General features: G+C 35.3%; 1 protein-coding gene across 2 annotated transcripts in view; it reads left to right on the top strand.

Moving 5' to 3' along the window:
- Window positions 1-419: 419 nt before the first annotated feature.
- Window positions 420-11,563, top strand: part of col11a1b (collagen, type XI, alpha 1b) — a 181,243-nt gene continuing 170,099 nt past the window's right edge. The window contains exons 1-2 of one of the 2 annotated variants that reach the window (XM_087239469.1): window positions 420-787; window positions 9,215-9,379. In XM_087239469.1, the coding sequence (XP_087095595.1) occupies window positions 667-787; window positions 9,215-9,379 (286 nt within the window). In that variant the 5' untranslated portion in view covers window positions 420-666. 2 annotated transcript variants of the gene reach the window in all.

Below are 11,563 nucleotides of genomic sequence, written 5' to 3'. Positions count from 1 at the left end.
TGAAACTGACTATGCCAACATTTTTTTTTTTTAGAGCAAAATGGAAATCAAATTCTATTTTAAATTAAACACAGACTACAGACAGGAAGAATACACATTCATCAAAAATACATTCACTTCCAAGTAACAGAAGAACGTGTTGCTTTGGAGTCTTTATCCAGTCCTGTAACACGGAATCAAGATTCAAAGATGAAAATCCATCCTAGGTAAGTCTCTGTGACTGTGACTCTCTCCTCCTGTAAACCGGTGTCCCTTCCCCATCATCCCGGTGTCGTATCCCTCAGAGCAGATACACCTTTGCTCTGAGGTTTCGGGGGAACGGTGTCAAACTTTTGAAGCACTCGTCAAAATAATGGGCGGATCTTTCCAAGACGGCCGTTTTTCCCTTGTTCATTTATTTTTCCTCACGGGTCAGGTTTAGTCCACACGTCCAACCCTCCAAAAAGACTTGGGCTCTTCAGGGAACAAACGGGTTTCCCTTTTTTTCACAAGAGCCCGTTTACCTTCAGTCTGAGCGTCTGCTGGGCGGAGGGACTGTGGAGTTTCTTCACGACGTAAAACCAATTGATATTTTCGCTCATGGCAATGCAGAAATAATTGACAATAATCTGGATTGAGTAAAAAGGAACGATTTTGAAATTAAGACGCAGTTGAGGGGCTCCGGTCATGGATAAGGATAAGGAAAGGTGGTCCACGAGATGGAAAACGAAAAAGTGTCTCAGGAACTCCGTTTTAAGTGCAATCTTCAGTCTGACTTTTGTCCTACAGGCAACACAAGTGAGAGCAGGTAAGGCTGAGGAGCATCGTTCACGAATGATGGTGCTAGCCTTCAGTATAGCTTGTTTAATTCTTTAAGGTAGGCTATTTCTAATGAGTATGTTCCTGCGTCAAAATATAATTAAAACTTTGTTTATAACGTGGAAATATTATTGGCTGTGGCTCAAAAACTACCGAGCTGCCTACCTAGACAGCTGATCGTATCACAGGCGCGGTCAGAACTAAAATGCATTTTTTTAGAGTTCAGTCTCTATGAGAAGTGTTTAGAATAATATTTTAAGCATCATCTTGCCTGAAATTGCTGCCTCGTGGTATTAAATGATTTGATGAGAAAATGTAATGTGTCTTTGTATTTGATGTCTTTACAGCACTGGCTGTTTATTTATATTATTATACATTTAATTTAATGCATGATACAGCGTTTTAAATTATGCAACAAACAATTTACAAACAAAAATATTTTAAGGTAAAGGTTTCTTTAAAAAAAGTTTAATTTGTTTTATAGATTTTAAGGCCACTGGTGGCCTGCAGAATAATTGAACATATACAAACACATTTTAATGTAGGATATTGTCCCAAATAGATTAAGCCAGTATTGTACTGGAAATTGCTAATCTGGCAACTATTATATTTGACCTGTTGAGGCAGCATTCATCAATTCATCATTCAACTGCACTACCCTGTACACACAAGTGAGGCACTCTAGTGCCCAGAATTAAATCAGAAAAGTTTATTGCTCAGACAGAAAGAGAGAGAGAGAGAGAGAGAGAGAGAGAGAGAGAGAGAGAGAGAGAGAGAGAGAGAGAGAGAGAGAGAGAGAGAGAGAGAGACCGTTTCTCCACACTATCCCAGTCCACACTAAAGACCAGTCATCTGTCAGACAGCCACTGTAGAATTGCTCTGACACATTGTCTACTTAATGTTGCCTAATACATCATTTGTACATTTAGTCCTCTCTAATAGCCTAATAGAAAAATAAAAACACACATCATATTGTTCTGTCTCGACTTTGGTTTTTAGTCTGGTGTTTCATATTACAAAATACAATATGATAAAATACACACTTTGTAAAATGACATTGCTTTTTTCCTGATGGCCATTTCAGACATGAAACATACCTCTTTCAAAATGGCTGCCTGATAATGTCTTCACCACATTTCTATTCTGCAGGCCAATTTGGGTGGTGGGGAATTTTGAAAGTGGAAAAAAAATAAATAGTGAACTTTCACATTTTTGGTTTAATTATCATCCTGACCACGGCTACTTTCCATGAACGAAAGACACTTTTTTAGCTCACATATTTGAGATTGTTTGTTTGACATGAAGATATCAGCAAGTTCACATGAAATATTGGCCACACCCACAGGGATATCCAATACTTCAACCAATAAGGGCGGAAGACTTTTTTTTGTGTTTGTCGTTTGTTTTATTATGAAGTAGATGTGTGACATTTAATTGCTAGTCGGAATGGTTGTTTCTTGCAATCTAATAAGTGTTTGACTGCATGTGTTCAAGAATTTACTTTAAGTTTAAAGTCAATTCAGAGACTGAATTATTCAGATGATAGATGATTGAACAAAAGGGTTTTGTCATTTTTTATAGTAAAAAGACTGCCATGTAATAGGTCTCTACACAGGAACTGTAAAATACAAAGAAAAGGTCCAGCATTTTTAAGTTTGGATGTGTATTTGAAGAAATGTGCTTATTTGCTGCAATAATGGATTTTGGATACAGACATTTTTTAAGAGCTTCTGTGAGAGGGGGGTCCAGTTCCTGCCAATTCTCCACATCTGGAATATATGAGGCCTTTAGGTATGCAGTAATGCTGAGAGGCATTCTGAAGAGCACAAAGAGACCTTTAGTTTGGAGTTAAGAAAAGAAAAAACAGTAGCACTGCGTTTTTGAGAGAGAGATTATTACCCTCTCCTTTAAGAGCTTGGATGCCTTTTATTCAAAGGCTTTTTTTGCCTCTGGTTTAGAATGATAATACAGAGGGCAGCTCTTTGTTTTGTCAGTGGGGGTGATGCTGAATGGAAACTCCCAACAGAGTGATTTTTACAAAGCTACATTAAGACCTCACCGCATCATTAAGCTCACAAGCTTGCACGCGGATGTAGACATGCTGGGCTTATTGTGCACAGCTGTTTTAGTGTTATCAAGAAAATTAAGCTGTATAAGGAAAATATTTCACATTTTTTTGAAGATATGTTCATGTTTTTGAAAGATGTCTGCTAAACAATACTATATTTATTTGATCAGATACATTAAAAAAGAGAAATAGTAATACAGTTTTGTATGAATAATTTTGAAAAATAAAATAAAATAAAGCAGTCGCTATTACAGTGCCACGGCATCCATCAAAAGTAATTTATAGCTTAAGCATTTCTTATTTTTATTTTAATTTAATATTAGCAGTTGACATGCTTACTATTCTAGTCAAATTATATATATATATATATATATATATATATATATATATATATATATATATATATATATATATATATATATATATTATTTGCCAGTTTGTTTAATTATATGCATACCTACTAAATAAAATATTATTTTTCTTATTATCTTATTAATAATGAATTACTGATTCATATTTTTGTGTAAACAATTTTAAGGATTCTTTAATCCCTAAATTCTAACTTTTATTTTGAAAAAGACATCTCTTGTAATATTGTACAACAATATTGTATAACGTCATTGCTCAGTAAAAGTATTTAATTCTTTCAAATAAAATCATGTAGGCCTTTCAGAGAGGAAGAACAATGCACTTGTGCTTTCAGTGCATTAGGACTTGGTGGTGGCATATTGAGGCAAAGCTATCTGCAGGTTTTGCCATGCTGACACCATAATGTGTTCAGTATGTTCACTAACCCTAAAAAAGCACCACCCTTCAGCTTCTGGCCACATATGTGGAACAGGAACTAGCGGATCAGCACTTCCTGCACACTCTTACCATATGGTTAAGAAAAATAATGGGGAAAAAAGTAAACGTTTCTCTCATATCTTTTCAAGTCTGCCTTATTTTAGCAGGAGAAGAGCCTTCAGAATATTTTGGTTCTGATCTTGACCTACTAAAGTAATAAAATATAATTAAATCGGTCTGTGATGACCAAGCGTCTGACTGACTTTCCCTTGTGTCTGTTATTAACAAAAACAGCTCCTAGCCTCCTACAGTACATTTTTATAAAGGTTTTGTCGGTTTTATTGTGGCTTGTGCGCAGTGTTATAGGGCTGATCTATCAAAAGCCTTGCGCATAATTCTTCTAAAGTGTTTTCCCAGGCTTAGTTGAGTGGGACACGGTGGAAAATGAGCCCTTTTGTGATGTCAGACCGTATGAAAACAAAACTCTGATTCTAATCCAACACTAAGAAAGAGAGGAGAGAGTAATGAGTCTTAGCAACTAGTCATTCTTGTTTATACAGTTTATTGTTTTTAGGCCTTTGAAAGAGATACTTCCTGTCTGCTGCCTGACCAGCCGACAAATATGTCCACTTGACTTGACTCAGAAGTTTATGCAGTCTCTAGTAGCGGGGGAGTCAGAATTGGAGGATTTATGTGCAGGTCATTCATTCAGCCTTAGATCCCATACCCTTAAAGAAACACTCTACTTTTTTTTTTTTTTTTTTTTGGAAAAGGCTCATTTTACAACAATTAAAGAGAACAGTTTCAAATCCATTCAGCATTTATAGTGGGAGCACTTTTAGCTTAGCTTAGCATAAATAATAGAATCAGATTAGACCATTAGCATCTTGCTAAAAATTTTTTTTCAATAATTTTCTTATTTAAAGCTTAACATAATTTTCTAAGACCAACATAAACTGACACTTTACTATAAACTCTAATGGTCTAATCAGATTCAATGAATTATGCCAAGCTAAGCTTAAAGTGCTCCTGCCAGTCCCTGAGGAAAGCTGAATGGATTAAAAAAAAATTAAACTCAGCTGTTTACTCTTCTGGTGTGCGACCTGCTTAAGGGTGCTTTCACACCTGTGAATCGATATATCTGTCTTTAAATCGATTCAAAGAGTTTCAAAGAGTCCCGCTCAGCTGTCAGGGGTGGTGGTGGTTTGGTGGTGTTTGACAGGGTGCGTGCAACGTGTCTGAAGAGCGAGGAGGTATGCGGTGAGCAGGGGTGAGAAGGGTGCGTGACGTATTTAAGGGTCGGGAGGGAGACTTGGGATTTCTGGAATGACTCAAAATACTCCAAATTTTCTCTTCATATAGCCGTATGCCTATTACATATCCATAAAACAATGTGATGTAGCCAGGCTCAGATCGTATCGCTTTCTCACTACAATCAATCCGCTCCAGAGCGCGTTTCAAACGAGTCGAGACCACCTTATTCAGGCAATCTCAGAGTGATTTTTTTTGGCACGGGTCCGAGCGTGATTGCTGGATTTACATATGCCAAACAAACCGCGCTAACTGGGCAGGTTCCGAAGCAAAAGTCTAGGTGAGGAAGTGAGAGGTCACTTATCTCCGCATTTTTAAAAAAACATTTTTAAATATGCACCATCTTTATAAATAAATCACAGATTTGACTTTTAAACAACATTCTTGCATGAAGAACCGTTAAAACTTAATTTCATGAAACAATTATAGAGCCGTCGAAGACAGGGTGTCACCCCTGGAGGTCAGAATCTCCGCTATCGCCAAAGTACACTTGAAATTAAACACAATCTTTATAAATAAACCACAGGGTTGAGTTTTGAAGAACTACATTCTCACATGAAAAACTGTTAAAACGTAATTTCTTGAGATATTAAAAGCAATATTTAGGCTATTATATTATGTGGGTTTTCTAATCCACCATATTGCTTGTTGGTGCGAAGTGAGTTCTGGGAAAAAAAATTAATTCTCAAAACACTCCAAACAAACATTATTGTTTTTGGTAAAGTCTGATATAATGTTTTTGCTGGCAAAGAAAAACAAAAACATTTTGTACTTGTTCTGTTCAGCTGTTAAACTATAATGGTCTAATTCAATGAATTATGCTAAGCTAAGCTAAAAGTGCTCCCGCCAGTCCCTGAGTTCAGTTGTATGGATAAAAAAAAATTATAAAACTCAGCTGTTTAACTCTAAGAGACTTGTAAAATGAGCCTAGTTTCAAAAAAAATGTAGCGTGCTCCTTTAAACCCTCTCAGATTCAGAGACTTTACCGTGGTGATGACAAACAGATGCATTTTAGAGGCTTGTGTACGGATAGTGATGGATGTTGGTAAACCAGCTGATGGTCTTATCTCCTTGACCTTGCACACATCCTCATTCATCAGACTCAAGTGAGGCCGGAACTTTTCCTTTTCGTGGCATCAAAGACGAGGCCGAAAAGACTCAAGCCGTGCAATAAATCAGTGTGACATTACAGAGTCTGCTTTACACTACCAGGTCCTAAATTGCCATATTAATCAAATCATAAATCTCTCGGCCTGTTTAAGCATTAGCATAGATTTGTTAAGGATCATTAGAAATGGGCCATTTTGTGGGGCGCTGGCTGAGCGAAAGCAGAACCTTGTGCGTATGACATATATGGCGGAAGCAGCTTGATGAAGTGTATTACCTGACATATTGGTGGACTTGAGCTGCTTGTAAAGTTTAGCTCGTGCTGAGCTGCCATAACAGTAGAGGAGCACTAGTGACCGGGACTAGTGATTTCTGGAATGTTTGGCTTTGTAGATGGATCTGCATGGAGGGGGGTCAATTATCCCTACTGGATATTTCTTCACATCTTTACGGCTGTGCTGCTCAGGCTCCTTGTAAAAGTACAATTGCTTCATTGACAGTTATAACACATATGCGAAGGTGGGGAATTGGGTACAGTAAAGCTGTCGCTCTGAGTTAGCGTTATTGCGAAATGACACCGTTTTTTTTAGGGAATTGTTTGTTCAGATGAAAAAATGTCGCCCACGCAGTAAAAAAAAAAAAAAAAAAAAAAAAAAACATTACACATTTCATAATCTTTGGATTTTTAACATTTATTTATGTTTATCGATTGCATTATGGGACCTTTATCTCAGCTCTGTTCACTTTCGGTGTAGAACATTTAACTGGGCAGTATAACAAAGTGACTTTTATTGACATTTTAGAATTTTGAAACAATAAATTGTATAAGAGAATATTGAGAATTCCGTACAATAACATAACAAGTACTGCCAGTTTATTGCCAGGCTATTTTTAAGCCCTAAATTACAAAAAAGTAACCCAGGCAATATATCACTTTTATTAAAAATAGCCTTTTAAAAATGTCAATAAAAGTCAAATTTTTAAACTTTTCAATGTCAAAAGTTAATTAAGATTCTATAATTCAATTTAAAAGCATACATAAATTATAAAATAACTGAAACAATCTTTGAATCACAAAATATAACGAACTGTCAGTTAACAGATATTTTATAGTGCATTAAAGTCCCCACTTGTTGAAGGATAATTGACTGTGTATATTCTTACTCTTAATATTCAAAGACAAATTAGCCCTGTTGCATGAGGGAAAGCCATAATTGAGGTTGACAATATGTATTGAAACTGGCTTCTTGTTTTTAAACTTGGATAGTGTTGTAAAATTACATAATAACCCAACTGTACTTGGAAGCAATTGTGAAACGTAAACGGCTGGACATTAATTTCCGTTTTACAAGTATATTTCTGACAACAGCAGTTTTATAGCAGAGTGGTTTCTTCAATCTGCTAGACAAATGGAAGGTGTCTTTGGATAGTGCTGCTCAATTTTTTCCTAAATGTTTTTGTCATATTTTTTGATATATTATTGTATGCACTGACAAACACAGAGGTGATAATGTTCATGTAGATTTTTTTTTACCTCATTTCTCATCTAGCTGTTTGTTAACAGAGTTATTGCCTGCTGTAAAAAAAGAAAGGAATACAAATTCCTGTTAATTTACTCACCTTCAGGCAATCCAAGATTTAGTCAAATTGTTTTCTTCAGTTGAACATAAAACAGACTATTTTGAAACTGTGCTAAAATAAAATAAAATAAAATATTTTAAATTAACTAATTTAAATTCAATTAAATAAAAAAAAAATGAGCTGATGAGGCACAATAGAAAGAGATTTTTTTTTTGCTGAAACTGTGCTAAAATAAATATGAAACAAAATAAAATAAAATATATTTTTAAATATTCAGTTTTTACTTTAAAATTTTTGTTTTTACTTTAACTTTAAATTATTTAATTTTAATTCAATAAAATTACCTGGCAAAACAAAATGGATACCCTTGGTTAAAGCTAAGAAAAATATATTTTTTTTGCTGAAATAAGTACTGTGCGACAAAGAAATAAAAAATAAATTCAATTCAATTCAATTCAATTCAATTCAATTCAATTCAATAAAGGGCGAAGCATCCGCTGCGCAAAAACTTGCTTGATAAGTTGGCGGTTCATTTCGCTGTGGCGACCCCCAATTAATAAAGGGACTAGGCCGACAAGAAAATGAATGAATGAATGAAAATAAAATAAAACAATATAAAATGAATTTCAATAAAATAGTTTTAAATACTTAATTTAAATTCAATTCGATGAAATAAAATGAACTGACAAGACAAAATAGATACCCTTGGTTAAAACAAAAAAAAATATTTTTTGCTGAAACCGGAAAAAAAAAAGCGTAATATAACAGGCTTAAAATTACAGAAATTTACTGTAAAATAGCAAACCTTAAATTACAGAAATTTACCTAAATTTAAATTTCTGGTACATTTCTGTAATACTAACTCTGTTATTTTGAAGTAAATTTTTGTATTTTAATGTCCGTTATTTTACAGTTTATTTCCGGCACCCCAGCTGCCAGAAATAAATTATGTTTTTATTTATTTTATTTTATTTTTTTTTTTTACAGTGCCCTTGATTAAAACGAAATAAAGATTATTTTTGCTTAAAATAGTTCTGTGCTACACTAAAATAAAATAAAATAAAATAAAATAAAATAATTGAAATTAATTCAGTAAAATTAACTGGCAAGACAAAATGATTTCCGATGATACATTAGGATCTAAAGAAAAGGGATCAGCCTGTACAAGAAATTAAGCATTTTTAAAAACATTATTACCTCTCAGAAAGCAGTTTTAAGTGCATTCACAAAGCTTCATATACATTATTACATGACAGGACACACTCTAGCTATAATGAACTTGCTTATGAATTTACTTGTTTACGAGGCTGTGTTTAAATTGATAATGATTAACATCAATGTCAAATCAAACATCAGTTTGTTCTTGTTCATTTTCTTCTCATTATCATTGTCATGATTATTATTTTGTGTGTGAAACATTCCCCTAAATTTGATAAACCAATGTAAATAACTGAACACATGTTGTGTAGTAGTATGTGGGCAAATGATTGCTGCTAATAATGTTTGATCACCAATGAAGTTGACAAGCGCTTTGATCCCAGCTCTCAATGTTCTGCCTCACAGCTGAACCCGTGGATGTGCTCAAGGTCTTAGACTTTAAAAGTTCACCTGAAGGAGTAAAGAAAACACCAGGCTTCTGCACCATCCGCAGAGGATCCAAACCAGATGTGGCCTACCGAGTGGACAAACGGGCCCAAATCAGCGCCCCAACCAAGCAGCTCTTCCCAGGTACGTGAATTGCGCTAATCTGTGGACACTCATCCTTACTCTTAAATAAAGTGACTGTTCTGCTTGGGCAAGGCTTTAGGTCAATTCTAAATGTGCTGTAATTGGTTTGCTCTTGGAAAGTGAAGTTTGAAGTCTTTCCTTTTCTTCTTTTTGAAATGCATCCAACAGGAAGTACATAATGTAGCTTGACTGCCATGGTTAAATGCATTTGGACTGTTTACAAAGCTAGAAGTCTGATGCCCATTCTTTGATGAAGGAATTGAAACCATGTTTAAGAAACAGAAGTCTACTAGGAAAGGAAGAGATTGTATATTTGGCTACTGTTCAGACCAACAACGGCTCATTAGAAAAAAACAATCATTTAGCCTATATTTCCCTATATCTCATACTTACATTCATTAAAGTTTACAGTTTAAATGAACTATGCACGGTAAGTGGCAGACAAAACACAAGCATTTAGTCCATTTTCACACAATTTTTGCATACTGTAATAGTATATGTACTACAAAACATCCCCATACTGTACTTCAGTGTTATGTTATAGGTTTTATATTATTTTTAAGCAAATCAAATACAACCCTTTTAGCATAACTCATTGAGTTTAAGTTGTTCTTTTGTTTAAGTTGCTTTTGAGTGTAATACTAGAGTACTAGCTAACCCTTGCTGACTGTAGGCCTAAGGCTGATTTATACTTGACGCTTTCACTAGTTTGCTTGAGTGCACGCGACGACTTCGACGTCAGCGCGGTATTTGTGGAGGTTTGCTTTGGGTGCGCATGACGAGACTTGAGCGAACAGTGAACAATTTCATTTGAGTTGAATATGAATCACTTTAAAGAGTTTTTGCCTGAAACAGGTACGCCTGTACAGACATCTATGATCCGTCTAATAATTTTTGGCTATAGAAATTGCAACAGCAGTGGGAAGGAAAGAAAGTTTTCTGTAAACAGTTTAGAAAATCTTGAGTGATACGTTTTTTAAAAACCAAAAAGAGAGGCCATGGCATAAGCGGAGACCCATGTGGTTTTAATAAACAATTACAGAATATGTTTTTCCACCATTCATAGGTTTTACACTGATGTATATATTTCTATTTAGAATTTAAAACAATTTAATAGCTACAAAACTAAAATACTGATGCCCTATTTTTATAGGTTTTGCTGGTGATAATGGTCAGGAATATTGGACCAGTAATGTCTTTTTAGCTTATAAGTAGAGGACACAAACTAGCCAGACAGTAATGTGTAAATTTTGGAGTGGGCTTTAAAAAATTCTATATTTTTTAGTAGTGTACTTTTTTTTTTTTGCTTTTATTCTTTCCATCATAAAAATATATTTGTAGAGCAGCATATGTTCTGTTATCATCAATATTTTATTAAACTTTAACAGGTAGAACTGTCTGAGATATGAACAAAAGCAAATGATGTTTCACCCTGATGATCCCTCGGACATTTCATACTGGATGAAAGATCATCATCTTCAGCTTAACCTCGCGAAAACGGAAATGCTTGTAGTTTCTGCCAACCCGACTCTACACCATAACTTTTCAATCCAGATGGATGGGGCAACCATTACTGCATCCAAAATGGTGAAAAGCCTTGGAGTAACGATTGATGACCAACTAAACTTCTCTGACCACATTTCTAGAACTGCTCGATCGTGCAGAGCCACACTCTATAACATCAGAAAGATCTGACCCTTCTTATCTGAACATGCAACTCAACTCCTTGTTCAAGCTCTTGTTCTCTCCGAACTGGATTACTGCAACTCTCTACTAGCCGGGCTCCCAGCTAACTCTATCAAGCCTCTTCAGCTGCTCCGGAACGCAGCAGCACGAGTGGTCTTTAATGAACCTAAAAGAGCACATGTCACTCCGCTGCTCATCCGTTTGCACTGGCTGCCAGTTGCTGCTCGCATCAAATTCAAAGCTCTGATGTTTGCCTACAAAGCGACTTCTGGCTTTGCTCCTTCTTATCTGCTCTCACTTCTGCAGATCTATGTGCCCTCCAAAAACTTGCGTTTTGTGAACGAACTCGCTTGCTGTTTTCAAGAAACGACTAAAAACTCAACTATTTAGTCTCCACTTTACTTCCTAATCTGCAATTGCCTCTCTGGATATACCACTAACTGTACTCTTAAAAAAGAAATAAAAAAATTACTAATGCTTTCCTTCTTAGACTTTACA

This window comes from Danio rerio, chromosome 2 (assembly GCF_052040795.2).
Source record: "Danio rerio strain M-AB ecotype USA chromosome 2, GRCz13ab, whole genome shotgun sequence".
Taxonomy (NCBI): domain Eukaryota; kingdom Metazoa; phylum Chordata; class Actinopteri; order Cypriniformes; family Danionidae; genus Danio; species Danio rerio.
Note: the sequence above shows the minus strand (reverse complement) of the source record. Positions and strands in the feature narration are given on the sequence as shown.